General features: G+C 37.1%; 1 protein-coding gene across 1 annotated transcript in view; it reads right to left on the reverse strand.

Annotated features, from left to right (window-relative positions):
• lrba (LPS responsive beige-like anchor protein) overlaps positions 1-22,961 on the reverse strand; it is a 626,133-nt gene that overhangs the window by 540,832 nt on the left and 62,340 nt on the right. Inside the window, exons 14-20 of the mRNA XM_052010590.1 lie at positions 22,470-22,549; positions 17,990-18,052; positions 16,103-16,200; positions 14,420-14,512; positions 14,043-14,151; positions 10,365-10,446; positions 4,322-4,445 (exon numbers count right to left, since the gene is read on the reverse strand). Coding sequence (XP_051866550.1) covers positions 4,322-4,445; positions 10,365-10,446; positions 14,043-14,151; positions 14,420-14,512; positions 16,103-16,200; positions 17,990-18,052; positions 22,470-22,549 — 649 coding nt within the window. The remainder of the gene's footprint in view (positions 1-4,321; positions 4,446-10,364; positions 10,447-14,042; positions 14,152-14,419; positions 14,513-16,102; positions 16,201-17,989; positions 18,053-22,469; positions 22,550-22,961) is intronic.

The raw sequence follows: 22,961 nt of genomic DNA on the forward strand, positions 1-22,961 counted from the left end.
TGTTATCAACTTCTAACAACTAAGATCCAACAGAACCTTGGCTGCTTAATGTAGCTTGTTTGTATGCTGGGAAAATGTTGCCTTATTCTGAATTTGCATTATGGTTATACATGATGAATGGTTAGACCTTTACTGGATTATGTTACACTATCATTTCCTACAATCTGCTGGAAGCTTTTACTGTAGAGTGTTATGGCTTTGAAAAATTACCTTATACAAGAGCACCTGCACAAAGTATGTAGTCCAAATAATACAGTACTCTTGCATATTACCTCAGTCATGAAGTGTCAAAATGGGCCATCATTGCCCTAATATTACCTCCCATCCAAGTGCAGAGACAATAGAGTAGGTCTCTCAGAGAATTTCTGGTCAATAATGCATACCCTGCTAACATATCCCAAGCTGCTGCTTTTGCTGTCATAAGCTGCTGCTCTTCACCCTGATGAAGGGCTTCAGGCAGTGGCTGAGCCCTTATTATAACAAAATTGTGGAGTGTGTAGCAGACATTCATCTCTGGAGAAACTGCCGTGAACTCTCAAAACAGTACCGAAGCCAGAATCGAGAACCCCCCCCAAGTCTCTTCACTAGAGCTCTGGTGGTCCTTTGCCATTATCATGGCACCTAGCTGCATGATAAAAAGATCAAGGCAGCAGTACCAGTTTTAAATGCACATTAAAACTGATCCTGCTTGTGGATTTTGAGGTGTTTTTAGGATCATTATCCTGTTGTGGAAGCCATCCTCTTTTCATCTTCAGCTTTTTTTTTTTACAGATGGTGTGATGCTTGCTTCCAGAATTTGCTGGTATTTAATTGAATTCATTCTTCCCTCTACCAGTGAAATGTTCCCCGTGCGACTGGCTGCAACACAAGCCCAAAGCATGATCCATCCACCCCCGTGCTTCACAGTTGGAGAGATGTTCTTTTCATGAAATTCTGCACCCTTTTCTCTCCAAACATACCTTTGCTCATTGCGGCCAAAAAGTTCTATTTTAACTTCATCAGCAAACAGCACTTGTTTCCAAAATACATTAGGCTTCTTTAGATGTTCCTTTGGAAACTTCTGATGCTGAATCTTGTGGTGAGGACGCAGGAAAGGTTTTCTTCTGATGACTCTTCCATGAAGGTCATATTTGTGCGGGTGTCGCTGCACAGTAGAACAGTGCACCACCAGTCCAGAGTCTGCTAAGTCTTCCCGAAGGTCTTTTGCAGTTAAATGGGGGTTTTAATTTGCCTTTCTAGGAATCCTGAGCAGTTCTCTCGGAAAGTTTTCTTGGTCTTCCAGACCTCAACTTGACCTCCACCGTTCCTGTTAACTGCCATTTCTTAATTACATTACGAACTGAGGAAACGGCTATCTGAAAACGCTTTGCTATCTTCTTATAGCCTTTGTGGGCATCATTTATTTTAATTTTGTGTGCTAGACAGCTGCTTAGAGGAGCCCATGGCTGCTGATTGTTGGGACAAGGTTTGAGGAGTCAGGGTATTTATAAAGCTTTGAAATTTGCATCACCTGGCCTTTCTTAATAATGACTAAACAAGCCATAGCCCGAACAAGCTAATGAAGGTCCGAGACCTTGGTAAGTTATCTGGAGAGCTCAAACCTCTTGGGGTGCCCAAACTTTTGCATGGTGCTCCTTTCCTTTTTTCACTCTTAAAATTGTACAAAACAAAAATAATACACTAATCTTGCTTAAAATGTTAAAAAGGATGTTTCATCTTTAACTCTATGACTTTGAGATCAGTTCATCTTCTACTCACTTAACTATTCACAGTAACAGAAATTTTGACCAGGGGTGCCCAAACTTCTGCATGCCACTGTATATATTCCAGTGTATGAATTTTGGTCACCAAAAGCCACACAGACACACCGTGTATTATGGAAGCTATCAATCTCAATTTTGCAGTCACTAGGCTTAAGGACCATTGAGATGAGGTGAATTTTTTTTTCTGCATATTCTTTATGCAAGATTTGGTTAATAGTTCTTTGCAGATAATCCAGGACTATATTTGATTATTAGCTTTTACTAATTGTGATAAATTCTATTTGCCTTCAATTCAACTCACTTCTACGGACCTACCAATGGCAATTTATTGTGGAAGATGAAATGGAAGAATTGATTTTGTTTTAAATAAACCCAGCATTTCTGGTAATATAAGGTACACTGAAAGTAACTACATTTAAACATCTGAAAACACTCATTTATCACACTGGAAATGGTACACAATGTCTAATTTGGTGGGAGCAGAACTTGACCAAGTAGAACATTTCAATGTTTACATAATTTTTACTTGTTAGATCTTTCAAAAACAATTTGCAGTGTGTAAGATGACTCATCAGAACTTTGCTCAAACAAACGTTAAACATAACTTGTGAAGAGAAACAGAGTTCTGATGAAGGTTCTTCAACTTGAAAGATCAATTCTGCTTCATTCCCACAGATCCTGCCCAAGTGTTTCCAACATTTTCTGTTTTTATAACAGGAGATATGTATGCAACAATAAAAGGTAATATTTACAAATTTTAAGAATGGAAAAGTAAAACATTTGACTATGCTCATTAACTAAATACTTTCAATGTATGTTCAATGTGAAGCAACTGTGAATACAAAGTACAAAGATAACTCTATACCCAGCAGATTACAAATCAGACAAGTTACAATTCAAGTCTTACATTGCATTTACAGTACAAATTCAGGTCATTCAGCCCAGCAAGTCCACATTAATGTTTATATTCCACCATTCTTCATCTTGCCACGTCAACATATCACTATTCCCTTCTTTCTTATGAATTAGCTTCCCCTCAAATGCATCATGGCCAAACACATCTATTACTCCTTGGAAAACGTACAGATCACCATTGTATTCAAAACTATAAAGCTCTTCAGATTTAATCAATCTACCTCAAAAAGCATACAACAATAATCTACATTTATAAAGCACTTTCAACACACAAAAACATCCCAAGATGATTTACAGATGTGCAATCAAACAAAAATGGACACCAACACAAAAGAGGGCCAGCCATAACAGAGACAGAGATGAAATTAATAGAAAGAGAACTTGGAAAAGATGCACACCAGTCAGGAGAACAAAGAGCACTGGAGGATAAGGCTTCAAGGATTGGATACAGATGGCAGAGTTCTGTACAAAATGAACATTTCAAACAGTAAGACAAGAAAACATGGGGAATATTAATTAGTGGAAGTTAGCATTTCACCAAGTGACATGGGGCTGAATGATGACTACATTAATAAGAGTATATGAAGTCAAAAACACAGTTAATGCCCCTTTTGCAGATGAACTAGAACCAAATTTGTTCATTAGATTTTACACATTTTCCTACAGTCTACTCACATTCACTTAATCATTTTTGCAAAACCAAACAATGAATAATCACTGAAACAACACACAATTCAGGAATTCATTTTTTTCTGAACTTAGCTTGACATAGATATTAAAATTGGTCTGGTTTATTTTGAGAGGAATACAAATGGAGACAAAACCCAAAATCCCTAAAGATGAGGCTGGGAAAAGAAGCCAATACTGGAAATGCTATGGCCACAGATACATAAAAGTAAAACTAAGCAAAAGTAAGCAAGTGTAATTCTACCAAGTTGGACAACAGGAGAAAGATATGAAAAAAGTAGAGCTCAGTTGACTACAACGACTGCGGGAAGTTGATGAGTAACAAACTAACAAAGCCAGAGTCATAGGGGATGTAATTTGTGATTCCGATTAGTCTTTCGGGTATTAACTTCTGTAAAAGACTCCTCCAGCTACTCTAGTGACAAGATGTCAGATGAGACATTGGGATGTGGGCTATTTAACTACAGGACCAACCAAGTCAAAAATTTACTCACATTCATCAAGATTAATAGCCAAGAAAAGGCACTTCCCTTGAGCCTCAACACTTATAGAACAAACTACCTTAAAGAGAACTAGATTATAGAAAAGGTGATAAATATTAGAGATAATATAGAATGCTTGACTCTTCAAGGATCAAGTGCATGTAATCTTTATACAGAGTAATAATGATTAAGGGGGTTCTGTATTTACCATGGAAAGAAAGCACCTGAAACATTCTATTCCATCAAGCTATATGCAACATCAACCTGTAACACTGGCTATAATCCAATGTCAGAAAACTAGAACTGTAATAAATTGGTTGACTGGAAAAAAATCACCAAGGAGATTTGTAGTTATAACCAAATTATTGGTCAAAACAAATCTAAGTTCCATATTTAAGCAAATCAAAATGTACATGTGTTTAATTCACTTAACTGAATCACAGTAATTGGATTTTGCATCAATAGCAAACGCACCTTCTATTTTCTCGGCTGTTGTTGAAGAGTTTGATCATGTCAGATAAGAAAACACGGGAAACCTCCATTGTTTCTAGAAGCTGAGGAGAATTCCTCAAAAGTGTTGCAATCACCTTCAGAATTTCTGGAAAAAAAAGCAATCATTATAAGGTCAAGTGACAGAATTTTCAAAGGCAGAGTATTTTAAAAGATATCTTTAGCAACTGCTTCTCTTTGAATTTTGAACTGCAGGATATCAACAGGTTCTTATACCATTTTTACACCATTCCCATGAAATACAAATGTTAGTTAAGATTATTATAATTTGTGTGTTAAATTTGTACATAAAAAGGGTTTTTCCATGAGTAAAATGTGCAAGGCCAACTTCCATTATATTTGATAGTTTTACATTTTCGGAGGTGATTTTATACTGCTGGTTTCCTTAAGGAAGGGGAAATGTAATCAAATAAATTATCTGAAAAGAATTACTTATCCATCCTTACAACATTTCAGACCATAAGATATAGGAGCAGAATTAGACCATTGAGTCTGCTCCATCATCCAATCGTGGCTGATTTATTTTTCCCTCTCAACCCCATTCTCCTGCCTTCTCCTCGTAACCTTTGATATCATTACTAATCAAGAACCTATCAACCTCCACTTTAATTATATGCAATGACTTGGCCTCCACAGCCATCTGTGGCAATGAATTCCAGAGATCCACCACCCTCGAGCTGAAGAAATTCCTCATTTCTGTTCTAAAGGGACATTCTGAGGCTGTGCTCTCTAGTCCCACACTCCCCCACTACTGGAAACATCCTCTCCACATTCACTCAATCTAGGCCTTTCAATATTCGGTAGGTTTCAATGAGATCCACCAACCACGCCCCCCCCCCCCCCCCCCACCCTTCTAAACTCCAGCGAATACAGGCCCAGAGCTGTCAAACGCTCCTCATGCATTAACCCTTTCATCCCCCATGTTATTCTCGTAAACTTCCTTTGGAGCTACTCCAACGCCAGCAAATCTTTCCTTAGATATGGGGCCCAAAACTGCTCACAATACTCCAAATGTGGTCTGACCAACACCCTATAAAGCATCAGCATTACATCTTTGCTTTTATATTCAAGTCCTCTCGAAATGAATGCTAACATTGCAGTTACCTTCCTAACTATTGGCTCAACCTGCAAGTTAACCTTTAGGGAATCCTGCACTAGGACTCCCAAGTCCCTTTGCACCTCCTATTTCTGAATTCTCTGCCCATTTAAAATAGACTTCACTTTTATTCCCTCTACCAAAGTGCATGACCATACTCTGTATTCCATCTGCCATCTCTCCTGGCGACTTTGATAACAGAGCAACACATTAAATCTTACAACTGAGTGCAGCGAGGCAAGTATATATTTAAATGTTGGGCATTATTTACATACTTACTGATCCTAGCAAAAAGGAAAAAATCACCATGCATTACACTTTCATTCGAAAGGCAACAACTCAGTCTCAGTACAACAGTGGTTCAATGAGTCAAGAAACCTGAAGAGAAATTTATGCATTGGAGATGTCATTAAATCCCAAGACCTTGTATCATATTGTACATGGATGCCTTGTTTTCTAGATTTTACCCCCATTTTTTGTCAAGACTAAATGTGAATGCTTCTATTAGTGAAAATGGGGAAATCCTAGGACATACATTGTAAAATATTAAATGAATCCAAGGTTTTTCTGAATTGTCCTGTTTCTGCCATTCCTCATAACTTTGGATACCTGTTCATCTATATACCTATAAATACTTTGTTCAAATGAATAGCATCAGTTTCTCAAGTACCTCATTACTAAAATCTTAACTGCAGTATCATCATAAAAAAATCGTGGAATTGGAGGGCTTGAGTTACAAGGAGAGACTGGATAGGCTAGGACTGTTTTTTCTTGAGCAAAGGAGGCTGAGATAGATGGTCAGAGTCTTCTTCCCAGGGTAAGGCAGTCTAAGACTAGAGGACAAATTTATGAGAGGTGAAAGATTTAAAGGGGAACTGAGGGGCAAGTTTTTCCTCACAGAGGGGACTGGTGGGTATATGGAACAAGCTTCCAAAAGAAGTAGTGGAGGTGTGTACAATTACAAGGTTTAAAAGATATTTGGACAGGTACGTGGATAGATTAGATTTAGAAGTACTTGTACCAAACACTGGCAAACGGAACCAACTCAGGAAGACACCTTGGTCAGCATGGTTGAGTCAGGCCAAGAACCTGTTTCCATGCTGTGTAACTATGATTCCAAAAATCACTTCTGTATTCTTTCCATACTGATGGCAAGTAAAACTGGAGACCATTTGCAGACTGGGACTAACCATGATTTATAGAGTCTCAAAATTTTACTCTACATATCCCCAAGATCCAAGTTGTGTTTTTTTTCCACATAAACTTAGCCCTTAATTTTTACAGAATCATATTTAACCTTCAAATGTCTCTGCTCCTCTACTCACTTTGCTTTAGCACTTGGCATCTCTGTCCTCTACTTAATCCTCCTTGCAAATTAGATCTAATTTTTTTTTAATTCTTTGTTTTCTGGTTACAGATGGGAGAGATAGAGAATAGAAGATCTTGTCAGAGAAGGACAGGCATGGAGTATAGCAGTTGGGACATTGTGTTGCTGTTGTACAAGTCGTTGGTGAGGCCACATTTGGAGTACTGTGTACAGTTTTGCTCATCCTGTTATAAGAAAGAAGTGGTTCAACTGGAAAGAGTGCAGAAAAGATTTACGAGGATGCTGCCAGAACTTGAGGACTTGAGTCATAGGGAGAGGTTGGCCAGGACAGGTATTTAAAATTTTGAGAGACATAGATAAGGTGGATGGCAAAAGTCTTTTACCTAGGGTAGGGCAATCCAAAACTAGGGGGCATAGGTTTAGGGTGAGAGGGGAAAGATTTAAAAGTGACCTGGGGGGCAACATTTTTCATGCAGAGGGTGGCGAGTATATGGAATGAGCTGCCAGAGGAAGTGGTTAAGGCAGGTACAATAGTATCATTTAAAAAGCACTTGGATAGGTACATGGAAGGCTGGGGCTCCGAGGGATATGGGCTGAACACAGGAAATTGGGACCAGCTGGGTAGACAATGTGGTCGGCATTGACTGGTTGGGCCAAAGGGCCTGTATCCGTGCTGCACTGCTCTATAACTAAGTGTCAGCAAATAACTGCACTAGTGGTCAAAGGATTGAATGTTTGGGTGGTAGATTGGGGGCCAATCCCAGTCATTGATCAGCTTCTTGAATGTCGTGCAAGCTATACTATTCCAAGCAAATGGAGAGCATTCGTTCCTGCTCGACATACCTTGGAAATGGTGGAAGGGCTTTGGGGAAAATCAGAAAGTGAATCATTCACTTCAGGATTAACAACCAAAACTTCATATTCCCTTTCCTACCATTTACATTACTTACAATCAATAATGCTTCAATAAATTGTCAAGAACAGACTAAAAATCCACTTAATTTTATTTCCTTTACAGGGACATAGGAATGTAATGAATAGGCCACTTGGGCCCTCAAACCTGCCCCACCATCCAATACGATCAGGCCTCATCTCCTCTTCTGCACCAGTTCCTCATAGCCCCCAATTTCCTGGTCTATACAAAAATATATACTGCCTCTTTAAATACCCCTCCACAACTCTCTGGAGTAGAGAATTCCAGTGATTCACCACCCTCTGCTAGAAGTTGTTGTTACGCCCTTCAGTTTTAAATACCATCCTCTAGTAACTATGTCTTTTCGTACACAATTCCCCCAGTCACGGAAACATCCCAAGATCTATCCTACCATGTCCTCTTAGGATCTTATATGTTTAAATAAGATCACTGTTCATTCTTCCAGACTCCAAAGAACAGACATCTAATTTCTTTAGCCACTTGTGACAGATCAACCCTCTCATCCCTGGAATTGTCCTAGTGAATTTCTTTTGGACTGCCTCCAATGCCAGTACATCCTCTTAAATAATGGGACCAAAATTATACACAGTACTCCAGGAGTGGCCTCCTCAGTATCCTATACTACTGTAACGATATGTCTAAGCTCCAACCATCTTGCAATAAAGGTCAATATGTAATTTGCCTTCCTAACCACTTGCTGAACCTGCCTGCTAACCTTTTGCAATTCATGCACAAGAATAGCTAGATCCCTCTGCGCTCTGCTTATCTGCATTCATTATTACATTCCATTGTTTCACGAAATGACTTATTAAACTCAGATACAATTACAAATGCGTAGCCAATGTATGAATGAATCCGTGTTTTCCAAATTGAGTATTAATTTTATCCCATTTGTTGATCTTTATATTTATTCACAGTACACTACTACGCCATAGTTGAAGCAATTGCAATCTACAGAACGCACTGCAGCAACCACCAGGATGACTTTTGACAGCACCTTCCTCATCCACAATCTCTAGGACCATGAACAAGAGAGCCAAGTTGTGGAACACTCATCTGCATGTTCCCTTTTAAATCACACACCATCTTGATCTAGATATATAAATATCATTCTTACATCACTGGATCAGAAACCCCAGCAGCTTCTTTTGCATCTTCATCCTAGATATGCTTTCACAAGGAATAGTTCTATTCAGGGAGAAGGGCCAATATGCTTACTTAAAGTAACTTGGGGTGGGCAATAAATATTATTTTGTCAGAGGCACCCACTGAGCTACAGTGGTAGGACACTCAACATCATTTCTTATAGCAAGGTACCAGGTATAGATTTTCACTTGGAGGCCAGTTCCCAGTTAATCAGGGCATAGCCAGTGCAAAGCTTCACATAGTGCAAGAGGCTGGTTGTATTGACAAAGTAGCTTTGACAGTCTGTGAAGGTCTACCCTTAAGTTAACCACCACATTCAAAATGTGACAGAATCTACCAAAAAAGCTAAAACATAAAAAAATGAAAAGGATCAAAAATATTTCAAAATTAAAAGACTAAAATCACACACACACACATTTAAAACACTTAAACCAACTTAATTAACTCAAATATAAAGCTCTACTTACCTTTCTCTCAACCTTCATTTCAATGGGCATGATCTTTTTTGCACAAATTCAGCAGGTGGATTTTCTAGCCTTACAGCTAGAAAATCTGCAGAAGGTTGTGCACAGTACTCAGAGTGGCCTGTACAACTGTAACAATACTTTATGTCCAAGCTCCAACTCTCTCCATCATAGAACAATTTCTGTGCAAACCAAGATGCTAATTTAAAACTGCACATCTGCCTCCACATGGTCTCTCTTCCATTCCCTGTCTGTTCATGTGTCAATTTAAATGCCTCTTAAATGTTGCTATTCTATCTGCTTCCACCACCACCCCAGCAGCATATTTCAGGCACCTACCATTCTCTGTGTGCAAAAAAAAATTCATAAATCTTCTTTAACCTTTCCCTCTCTCACAAAGCTATGACATTTTCACCCTGGGAAAAAGACTTACTATCTATCCTGTCTATATCTCTCATAATTTTATACACTTCTATCAGGATGTATCCAACACTGCTGTTCAGGTGTCCTACAGTCACTGCTCTGCTGAGCACAAGGCTGATCATATTCAATTCTCAAGAAAACATTGAATATGCAGTACCTTCTTAAAATCATCAAAATATAAAGAATGATCCACGTGCTGGAGTAGCTCAGTTATGGGCATATCTGCTTCCTCAGATTTTAGCAGCAGATTTGCCCCATTATTTCTTTTTGAATAAATATTTACATTTGCAGTCTAATAGTTTTCTGGCACAAAATTCATATGTGAGAAAGCCTCAAATATTATGATCAAGCCTTTTCCATCTTCCCAATTACTTCCTCGTCATTCTGGGATGCGTGCCATCACAGGTATGTGCCTTTTCCACTTTAAACTCCAGCAAAACAGTTAAAACTTTCTGTTCTACAATTTAATTCAATGTAATAAAACAGCTTTTTTTTCCTGCTATCTTAGAACTTACCGCAACAATTCTATGCTTTACAGAGTTTAGACATAGAAAGCAACCATATGAGGATAGGTCGAGATTGGAAGAATATTTTAATTAAAAATAAATGCTGCTTACGTGGGTTTTGGATCTTCACTGATGAATCTGGGTCAGGATGCTGCTTGTGCACAACTTGAGTACAAATCTGTTCAGTCAGGATCTTAAAAATTAAAGTTCAAATATAAACAAATTGTTTGCTAAACTAAACCATTTTCAATGCAATTTTCAGATTTTATAACCCATAAAATTTCCAAACTCATCCTCTCAAAATGGGATCCTTGTATATAAGCCACTTATTTTATCTTGTATCTAGAGAGCAATATTAGTATTTATAATGCTCACAAAAACAAAATACAAGGGAAAATATGAAGTACTTAGCAAGGGGTCAGGGAATTCTGGCATAATAATCATGAACAAAGCTGAAAGACCACATCCAGTTATAAGCCAGAGCAAAACTGATTCATGATCAAATTCACCCCAATTTATGTTCAGTACTGTGTATCAAAACAAAACAGCAAAAAGTTAAACTCCTAATTTTCCACACACTCTGAATATTTCACCTGCAGCCGAATTAAGCATGCCCTTCCAAAAAGTTACCAATCACAAGTTTGCTGCTTCCTGACATACAAAAAAAATAGTTGCAGAGTAGTGACATATCAACACACATAGAAGACTGATGTAGATTTGTGCTTGTCACTTTTTCAGATGTGAAGCATTCAAATTTAGCCATGCTACCACAGGCACAGAGAACAAAAACTGTGATCATCTATTGAAAAGGCTATGAAATTGAAAGGAGAATCACTTCCAAACCTTGTTACATTTTTATACAGAGATAGTGATTACAATATGGGATACAGGGAAATAAGGAGGCAAAAATAGAAATTGTAAAATATGCTATAGATATACAGGAGACACAAGAACACAAGAAAACTGGAGGAGTCAGCCACCTTGGCTCCTCATGCCTGCCCACCATTCAATACAATTATGACTGATTTGCCCAGCGCCTCAACTCATCTTCCGTGCCAATTCAACAAAGCTTTGAATTTCTTGATCTTTCAAAAACTGATTTATCTCCTCCTTAAATATCTCCAATAGTAGCCTTCACATTCAAGGGTAGAGAATTCTAGAGATTCACTACCCTCAAGGAAAAATTCCTACAAACCTCAGTTGTAATTGATCACCCCTTTACCTTGTAACTGTGAACCCCCTCCCCCATTCGAGAATCTATCACTCGTAGAAATATCTAAAACATGTCATGTCTCATAGAATCGCATATGTTTCAATAAAGTCACCACTCATTCATCTAAACTCTTAAATGAAAATTACACATGTAGTTTTTTATTTTATCTGTTTGCAATAGGACAACCCACTCATCTCAGAAAATCACTTCTGGACTGCTGGTATATCCTTTCTTAAATAAGGGAACCAAAATTGCCCACAGTTCTCCTGCCTCACCCACCTGTATAATTTTAACCATACTTCAACTATTTTTAAAATCTCCTCGCTATAAATATGCCATTCGCCTTCTTAAATACTTGCTGTGCCTACATGCTAATTTTTATGTTCCATGGACAAGAACATCTAGATCCTTCTGTACTCCACTCATTTGCGTTAGGGTTAGATAACAGTCAACCTTCTGATTCGTCCTACTGAAGCGCATGACTTCAGTTTCCTACATTAAACTCCATGTGCCTAGCTTTCATCCACTCATTCCTCTATCTATATCCTTTGGAAGAGTCCAAATATCCCCTTCCGACATGCCATCCTACCTATTTTCATGTCATCAGCAAACTTAGATACCTTGCACTCTGCCCATACCTCCAAGTCATGAATACAGATGTCAAGGACTGATCCTTGGGACACACCACTAAATACTTCTGTCCAGTCTAAAGAAGACCTATTTATCCTGACTGTGTCTTCTGTGGGATAACCAGTCTTCAAACCATGTTACACACTCTTCTTCTTTCTCCCTCCCCCCTCCAAATACCATGAGCTCTCATCTATTATGTGGCACCTTATCTTTTGCCTTCTTGAAATCCAAATACACTACACCACAGGTTCCTCTCCATTGATTCTGCTTGTTATTTCCTCAACAATCAACCAAATTTGTCAAACATTATTTTCCTATAATAAAACCATGTTAAACTGCTTCGATTGGATTAAGGTCCCCTAAGGGACTGGCTGTTTCTTTCTTGATTACCGACTCCAACATTTTCCCATCAATAGCTAACTGGCCAATAGTTTCCCACTTTTTGACTCCCTTCCTTCATGAACAAGGACATCACATTTGCAGTTTTCCCATTTACTGGTACCCTCCCAGAACTCTTCAATTAATGGCTCAACTATCTCTGCAACCACTTCCTTTAAAACCCTTGCATAAAGTTCATCAGGTCCTGATGATTTATCTGCCTTCAGCCCCATTAGATTCTCCAATACTTTATTCCTCACTTTAGGCAATATTACAAGTTCTTTCCTACAAGTTCCTACAGTTCATCCTGCAAGACCATCTGTTTTACTTTGAATATTTGCAGTGATCTCCACCGTGAAGACTGATCAAAAGTATTGGTTTAAATTTTCTGCTATTTTTTGCTTCCTGTCATTAATTCTCTGTCTCTCTCTCCAGGAGTCCCACACAAGCCTTGGCTATCCTCTTCCTTTTCATAATCCGTAGAAGCGTTTGCTGTTTGTTTTGATATTACTTGCCAGTTTACTCTGATAATCAATTTTCTCCCTCCTTATTAGCTTTTTTACTCTGATAATCAATTTTCTCCCTCCTTATTAGCTTTTTAATCTCCTGCTGCTGATGGAAGCTAAAGCATTCAATTCTAACTCTACAACCAGGACAACTCATCAGCAAATCTAAAACATATGGCCAATACTACAAATCACACAAGATGGCTAGAAGACCAAAATAAACCTGCTGTAGCATTAACTGCAAGTAAATAGATCTTAACTTTTTCCAAATTCCTCATTCTCGGTATCTGCAAATTTAAGATTTAACGGCCACAAATCAGAAACAGATGATATCAGATTTGCCTGGTTTTCCAAATTCTTCTAACATCAATATCTAAGGATATGCCACTTCCCCCAGTGCAACTTTAATAGCCATAACAAAGGCAAGTGTGTTCAACTTACAGAGCCACAATGTATGACTTACAAAATTCAGATTATTATGCTGGATGAATCTTTAAATTAATGAAAATAAATAGAGAAAAAAAGATGATATATATCCTACCACAAGCATTTTTCTAATGTAAACCCAAGACAAATGAGAAAAAACTCGCATCTCACCCATGTAAAATTCAATTGCAAACTTTTATCTTAAACTTTGCAAGGTTGAGCAATAAGAGCAAACCAAAACTACATATTAATGCCATTCCTCAAGTAAAACAGAATAGCACAGGGTTCTCCCAGGGTTATTTAGCTGTCATGTCACCTTGCTCCTCTCCATGGTTATTTAACTGCCATATCATCCTAGCTCAATTTGTGAAGAACAATCATGCTTTGTTAAAAAACTATTTTTATAAAACCGTAATACAGTTGAATAAAGTTGAAAGAAAAATGTAATATACAACTCATTTGCTTGTTACAGTTACATTACCATAATGCATTTGGTTAACTATAATGTTTTTTTAAAAACATTCAGTGAAACATTATGGCAAGAATAATTAAACTAACATTTGCTCTTGACAAAAACAAATCTATTCCAAGTGTTTCTACACTGTTCAAGGATTGCTTTGATTAGTTGATGCTTACCTCAAATAAAGCATTATATGTTGTCATGGTAATTATGTTGGTGTGCAACATCAACCTTTCTGCCAACAAGGAGAACAGACCATGTCCAAGCATGACTTCAGCCTTGCGTCTAGAACAGAAAGCAGTTCTCTTACAAGTCATAAAAGTTCCAGTTAAAAAGCAGGGTCTCAGCCTAAAGCACAAATACATCTCTCAATTCCTATGACTAAAGGATTTTAATGCAAAAACTGAATACTGGACTAATTTCTTTCAATAAACAATAAATCATATCCAGATTGCAAAACATAAACCATTTTTGAAACAACCTAAAAGGATATACAGTATTTCTGGCTATTTAATTGAGTAAATAGGTTAAGTAACAGTTTACTTGCACGTACTTTGGGGCAAGATGTTTTAGAAAGTAACCCATCACTTTCAAAGCTTGCACTCTTATCCCTTCATTTTTTGAAGCCAGCAGTTTATAGATGATTCTGTAAAAATACAACATTGGTCTCAAAACAATCATGTTAATAGAATTAAGATCAAGAAATCACAGCTTACGTCTTAAAAATCTTTGTCTTTTCGGGGGGGGGGGGGGGGGTGGAATATCATCAGCAGTGCATCATAGTAAGGGACATTAAACAATTCCTTAAAGGAAGAGAGCGCTGGAAAGGCAAACGAGACTTTGAGAACTCATAATGGTGGAGTAATTAAAATTATAAGAGCACAAGCAGCCAGAAATGGAGGAATGCAGAAATCTATGATGATGGTCAGGATGGAGGAGGTTACATAGATTTTAGGTTCAAGTTTAGGAGACGATGCAAGGCCATAGAATGATGATAATACACAAAGAGAATTTTAAAATCAAATCACTGCCAGACCAGAAGCCAATGTAAACCAGGTAGCAACAAGCAAGCTTAACTTTACTGAAATTTGGACAAAGATGCCAAAGCTCTGGTCGAGCAGGGTTTAATTGGCCATCCCGCCTATGAAGACAATAATGGGTGCAGATCCCATTCAGAAATTTATGGACAAGATCTAGGCTGACATTTCAGTGCAGTACTAAGAGAGTTCCACAAATGACAGGAGGTATCATCTTTGGAATGAGATATTGAGCTAAAAGTCGTCACAGAATGAGCACAGTACAGGAAGTTCTTCTGGCGTCTAGGGCAAAATTTTTCCCTCAAACAAATGTCTAGTCACTGATTTATTGTTACACATAAGTGATGAGAAACTATCAAAGGTTATCAATGTGCAAGGTGCAAAGGTTATCCAAGGTGCAAGTTAAAATATAGAAAGAAAGGTTTTGGATAAGTTCATGTGTTTGAAGGTGGAAGATGGGAGAAAAGCATTGGAACATCAGATCTAAGTGTAGTCCAAAGCAGGGCCACAATGAGGTTGTACAGGGAGATATTCATTAATTACCTGAAGGATCAACTCCTTGCCCAAATAGGAAAAGGCAATTAGAGGAATATTAAGTTATTTAATTTAATATTAAGCCATTGATTAAGCACTACATTTTAAAAATCATAAAAAAGATCTAAAATATGCATTTCTAAAAAACTTTCCTTGGAGCATTTAGGGAAGTGCCTTTATATGTTCAAAGACTGAATTCATATTTTAGGAATTTGAAACAAAGCTCAAATGTCAAAATTAAAGAAATCTTAAGCCTCTGGCATTCTCTTTCATCCAGGCACAGACAAACTGCACTGGCAAGAAAAAGTCTAACTATCCATAATTTTTAAGCATAAAAGATTTATCGATTTGGTCATGCCTAAACACAATCCGATCAGCTTTAAAAAAAGAAACCAATTAAAACAACTAAAATTAGAGTAAAATTTTCTCTCCTTTTAAAATAATAGATGCCAAAAGTAGGAAACCTCTCAAAACATATCAAATATTCAATACCAAAATTAACCAACACAACCTTCTGGAGAACAAAAAGTATATAAAAAAAATCTACTTCACTTTATACAATTGCATGTTTAAGATATACTGCAAGCTACTAATTTCAATCAGCTGTAAAATTCCAGCTCCTTTAATTTACTTGGCAAGATTCAAGATCATGCTTAATCTTTTACCGCATTCCATTCCTCTGATCAAAAGCAGGAATCATGGAGCCTGGATGTTCAGACATTAGAGCGACAAGCAGTTGCAGAACGTCCATTAAATTATCATCCTGAAGTAAAAAGCAAAATTATAACAGTTACGTGAACTACAAAAGAAATTAACAATGAAGTTAGTGAGAAGTATCCTTTTTGTAAAGGAAAACTTGAAGAATGTTTTTGAAAATAATGTAGCTTACAAAGCAAATTTAACAGTGTAAAGTTAAAACTCAAGTCCTAACATCGTACACTACAAAATGCACAGAAAGAATTATTTTGATCAAACTGTAATAAATTCTTTTTGAGTGATGAGATTCAAAATATTACTCATAGTACAATAAACAAAGCCAAAAAGATATGAAGCGCGTTCCTTTATAACTGATACAAAATTTGTAACTATTTATAAAATAAGTTGTCATGAATTATAAAGAGAGAAAATTCCTCCAAATATCATGCTAAAACAACTTCAAATATTCTTAATCACATTTTAAATTTTGCATAATGTATCTTCAGGTAATTTGACAATTTAGGAAGACAACAAATCAGATTTCACAAACCAACTCAGGTAGTAAAGATAGTAACCAATTTGTTAATTGCATGTTCATTTAAAGAAGTAATTTGTATATATCATTGTAAAAGAAGCTCTATACCAATAGAAGATTACAGCATTAAAATTGTAATCAAGTTATTAAAATGTGGAATCAAATTTCAAATTCATATCAGCTGCTGTTATATACTTAGTGGCACAAGGCTTCAACATTGCTTCTTCTAGTCCACAGTCTCTTGAATAATTCAAGAGCAGCAAATGCTCATAACCAATTGACAAACAATGAAAGACTGCTGCACTCTTTTTAAAATCCTCCATGTAATGCACGATTATACAAATAGGAGAACAAATTGGGGAAAACATTCCCAAGTGTCTGGAAATGGCCCTTGTTAATCAATGATTAATGTTTACATAGTGCTTTGTGAAGATTTACAGTTCATCACAATAATGAACTCTGAAACTTGAAAAAGCAATAGAAATATATATGTGGAATTGGTTCTCCAAAGGCAGGAATGAAGTTCAGAGTTATAAATTAATGCACATTCCTTCTTCACAATTACTTAGCGTTAACAAAGTCACCAGCTAATCAGGTGAACAAAATGGTCAGCTGGTAGTGTAAGATCAATTCATTTATAAGGATTTTACCAGCCTTCTTGGAAAAATATGATACCACAGCACTTTTAAATCTTACTCGGAATTCTAGCTAGGCTGCCATCTTGTGGCAATACTTGAGCCACTACTTCAACAAATTTGTACAACTCTTTCACATTAAGACAACTCAGAAAGGACTTATTTTATTGATGATTTCCTTTAAAATGTATTACAATAAACTATGGGTTAAAAATATTTCAACATTTCAGATATAAAGATACTACATTAGAAATGGCTTCAATATTTGCACTGAATAACTAGGATAGAGGCAAGTCACATGAGACAGATTAGATTACTTATGAATGAGAAACTTTCTACTTACGAGCGATTTAATTTACCAGTTAATTTATTTACCTTCACTACCATGATTATCTTCAGTTCAAGAAAAAGTTAAGCAATCTGGCAAATCTGCTATGAGTGATGAGAGCCAGTACATGATTTCGATGGATGTGTGTTATAAATGGTTGAACTGAACAACCATCAAGTCTCACATATTACATTTCTGATTCTATTTTAATCTGACACAAAATAAAGCAGTCATTTTATGAACTTTACATTTTAAACATCCCCTGGCCAGTAGATCCTGCTTCTTCATGAATTAGAAACATTTTGGTTATAAAGTACATTAAGAAAATTTCAATCCAAGTGTTTGATATTATTTTTACCTCATGCATGGTGAGAAGATAGTTGAGAATACTCTGCAGCTCATCTTCCTTAATGCCATGATCCTAAGGAAAAAAAAATGACGACTCATTAAATATTAATTCATCAGACACAAATTTCCTCAACTGCATTACATCTGCTAAATTAATCAAATCTGTCAATGGCACTTTGTTTATTTTATAATACAATGGGTTGGCTAATCAGTTATTCCCACTACTTTAAAATCATGCGACTGACACTTATTGGCCATCCTGTCCCTGACATCAATCAAATTATTTTGAATAATAGCTATGAGAATTCAAACAAAGTTATAAATGTTAAGATAAATATCATGATATTTAAAAGAACCAAAAAATGCAATATGAAAAACTATATTATAAACTTGGGAACATTTGAGAAAAGAACAGGTAAAATAAAAATTTGGCAGTAAATTGAAGATCACTTTCAAGAATACTTTTAATTTTACTAAAGAAATGTACATAAATTATACAGTTAAACTTGAATCAAGTTTCTTTAATTCAGAGGAAGATCATTAAAAATCTCCTTTGCAGATTAGCCATCATTGAAAATGATTACTCAGAGGAAACTACAGTAGATAAAACATTTTTAATTGATATTTCTGTTCTCCAAGATGCTTCGACAAATTGAGAAAAGTATATGCCAACAATCCAAAATAACCATGACACCCACATTTTTAAATAACCAAGGCCCATGCATTTACTGGTGAATTGACAAAAAATTTGGGTCAAAGACATTCAAACAGGCACCTCCTATTGTTCTCCATGCTGTATGTTTTATCAGCTTTCTGCATTCTTTGGAAAATGCTTATATGCAAGGCTGTTGTTACTTCTGGTTAAGTTCAGAGTTTTGTTTTAGTTATGATTAGTGTTTGATAAAATCATTTATTTTGATGTTAAAAAACTTCAGTCGAGATGCATCAACCTTTGGTCTCTATAAGTGCAATGTACTGGATGTATTGAGAACTTTTCCAGGCAATATTTCCAGACGAAATGCAGTCTTGCACAATTTCCACGTCAGCCATTAAAGTTTTCAACCCATACCATGTACTACCATGCATCAAGAACAATGGGCAATATTTTGTTTTAAATAAAGTCACTCACCATGCTTTCAATAGCCACAAATTTTTTTCATGAAACCTCTGGCAAATACTTGCTAGCATTTGAGTGACAGAGTTCTTGCTGCTAGCACTCTTTTGGACTGTTTTTAATTGATTCAATGTGATCCACTATTGCCCTAACAAATTAACAGTGATATCCTCCTCTCATTCATGCTTTCTTTTTGGTTATACTTTCTGTAAGAAATACTTTTACTACTTTTAAAATGTAAAGTCTGCAGGGTTCACATTTAAAATGGGCATGGAGTTTCATCAATGAGAATAGAATAGTTTTTCTACAGACACTTTGTTTCTTCGTCCATTACCAAAAAAAACCAGTAAATTTGCGTCCTACCAATACACAATGCAGACTGAATTATCAGCCATCTCTGTGGTGAATTTTGAGGAAAATTTCTTATTCATATACTTGCTTTTCAGCATCTTATTTTCTCCATCTAAGACTGAGAAGTTGTCCTTATTTACATTGTTCTTTTGTCCACTCAATATCTCTCCCTCTTTCCTCCTCTAACAAGCACCATCAGAACCATCCCTTAGCCATCTGCCAGTGTGAATTTATGTGAAGTGCCTTGGAAGATATTTCTGCATTAAAGACATTTCACAAATACACTATCATAAATGTTCTCCCATTTTTGCTTCTCTCATCTGCCTTGAGTAATGCATCAATATAGAATTGAGGCATGTTTCACATACAAAAAAAAGAGAGGAATTTCTTCGTAACATCTCCATTTATCAAGGTATTACAATTTGTATACTGAAGTAAACAAGTGGAGTTACAATAACTGAAAAAATATCCTCCAATATCACTAACACCTACATCCCATTTGCATGGAAAATGCTTCAGAGAAATGTAAAATGGTTACCAACGTGAAGAATACTTTGGTTTTTTGTTTTAAAAACAAAAGCATTTACAGAATGAGCCCACTTCTGCTTACCCTAATTGTCCTTCAGAAGGTGGTGGATAGCATCCTTTTTGAATGGATGCAGTCCTTCCCACAGTGCTGTTACATGGGGAGATTCACGATTTAAGCCCAGCAAAAATGAACAAACAGCAATATATTTCCAAGGCAGAATGTAATATATTTTCCAAGTTATCCACCCTGGGGCCATGGTGTGTTGGTGACAGAAAGAGCAGAATACTGAGGGTGGTGAATGAGATACTAATCAAGCAGACTGCTGTGCTCTGAATGATGTTGAGATTCTTCAGCGTTGCTGGGGCTACACACATCCAGACAATATTTCTGCAACATTATTCCATCCTAGAGAAATTTCTTTATTCCTTCCATTGTCCTCCCCCACCTCCTCTGTGACCTAGATTAACTTGTTTCTCTTTCTGTTCTGATGAAGGATCCCAGACCTAAAATGTTAAGTTTCTCTTTCTACAGATGCTGTCTGACCTGCTGAGTTTTTCCAGCATGGATGTTGTCTACAGGGATTTTAGTAAGGCTTTTGACAAGGTCCCTCACAGGAGGCAGATCCAGTAAATTAAGATGCATGGGATCCACAATGATTTAGTAATTTGGATTCAGAATTAGCTTGCCAATAGAAGACAGAGGGTAGTGGTAGAAGGGTGTTATTCTGGCTGGAAATCTGTGACCAGTGGCATTCCAAAGGGATTGGTGCTGGGGTGTCTATTGTTTGTGATGTAGATAAATGACCGAGATGAAAATATAGATGAGTGGGTTAGTAAGTTTGAAAACACCACAAAGATTGGTGGAGTTGTGGACAGTGTACAAGGCTGTCAAAGGATACAGCAGAATACAGATTAGTTACAGATATTGGTTGAGAAATGGAAGATGGAGTTTAATCCAAGCAAGTGTGAGGTGTTGCAATTTGGGAGGTCAAATGTAAAAGGGAAAGTGTACAGTTAAGGGCAGGAGTCTTAACAGCATTGATGCGCAGAAGGATCTTGGGGTTCGAGTCCGTAGCTCACTGAAGGTGGCCATGCAAGTAGATAGGTTGGTAAAGACAACATATGGCATGTTTGGTCAGGGCACTAAGAGCAAGAAAGTCACTTTGCAGCTTTATAAACCTTGGTTAGGCTACACTTGGAGTAATGTGTGCAGTTCTGGCCACACCATTATGAGGAAGATGTGGAGGCTTTGGAAAGGGTGCAGAAGAAGTTTGCCAGGAGGCTGCCTGGGTTAGAGGGTATGAGCTATATGGAGAGGTTGGATAAACTTGGATTGTTTTCTCTGGAGCTTCAGAGGCTGAGGGGAGACCTGATAGACGTTTATAAAGTTATGAGAGGCATTGATAGGGTAGACAATCAGAATCTCCCCCACCCCACCAAGGTGGAAAAGTCAAGTGTTAAAGGACATAGATTTAAGGTGAGAGGGGGAAAGTTTAAAAGAGATGTATGGGGCACGCATTTTTTTTAAATTTAAAAAAAAACCACAGTGGTAGGTGCCTGGAACAGGCTGCCAGGGATAGTGGTGGAAGCAAATACAATAGTGACATTTAAGAGGCTGTTAGATGGACACATGAATATGCAGGAAATGGAGCGATATGGATCACATACAGACGGAAGAGATTTAGTTTAATTCAGCAGTATGTTTGGCACAGACATCATGTTCCTGTGCTGTACTGTTCTATGTTCTATTTTTGTGTTAGATTTTCAGCATCTGCAGATGTTTTTTTCATTTTCATGCATCAGACATTGCCCTCAATGTTTTATGGCAGAGACAATTTACTTTCAGCAACCATAACCATCTTCCTTTGTGCAAAGTATGAATCCAACTCATGGAGGGCTCTGACCTCGATTCCCAATGGATTCAGTTTTAGCAGAGCTTTGATTCCACACTCAGTCAAATGTAGCTTTGTTGCCAGCGACGGTCACCTCTGCAACTTGGAATTTTTTTGCCCATAACTTAGGTTTAGCATGAAAGCAATTGCTGAGTACATGCCACATAGCCCTCCCGATAACATCTTCTGTCATTTTACTAATAATACAATAATTAACAGGAATGGATTTGCCCTGCCTTCTGTAGACAGAACATACTTGAGCAATTTTGCATATTGCTGTGTGGTTGCTAGCATTGCAATTATGCTGGAACAATTTGGGTAAAAAAAAACACAGCTACCTCTGATGTCAGGTACCACAACCTTTGCTTATTCTGAGATCTTAGCCATTGGTTGTTATCACATTCGACAAATGGACCTAGCATCAAATTACTAAGATATACCTAACAAGATCGCCAAATTCATTTCTGGAAATTCAAAGCAGAAATAGTTCAACAATAAGGAGATAGCCAGCAAGAATAATACAGGCCAAATAAATCTACATACAACACCAAACTGTTCATGATGAGAACACTACATTATTATATTTCTAAATTTCAGATTCTCACCTTCATTATCAACTGTTTCACAAACAGCAACAGGAGCGCCCGCAAGGAGAGAATCTCCTTCTGGTTTGGTCTGGGGCCATCTAGGAAGAAAAAAAATGTAACATTCTTATCTTAACATCAAGCAATTACAGAAGTTAATCATCTAAGCTGATTATGCTTTTTCACAGACAGGAAAATCATCTGGTCATTTATATTCTGAACTACTTTTACAGTACACAATATTGTACTGAAACACCAATAAGTACTCAATTTAGATTTCTAATTTGTCCTGAATCATCAGACTTATTCAGACAACCAAGGGTACCACATGTAGCTGAGGGGTATGTGTGTGCCTATGCATGTGCCTCTGTGTGTGGTAAAGAGAGAAAGGGAACCTCTGCTTTCAGTCTGTAGGTAATTTGTAATATCCCCCAACAGAAAGTGAACATCATCAAACTCAGAATCAGATTTGCAGGCTCCTACAATGGAGGACTTTGCTCTCTGACATGAATA

This window comes from Pristis pectinata, chromosome 2, assembly GCF_009764475.1.
Source record: "Pristis pectinata isolate sPriPec2 chromosome 2, sPriPec2.1.pri, whole genome shotgun sequence".
Classification (NCBI taxonomy): Eukaryota; Metazoa; Chordata; class Chondrichthyes; order Rhinopristiformes; family Pristidae; genus Pristis; species Pristis pectinata.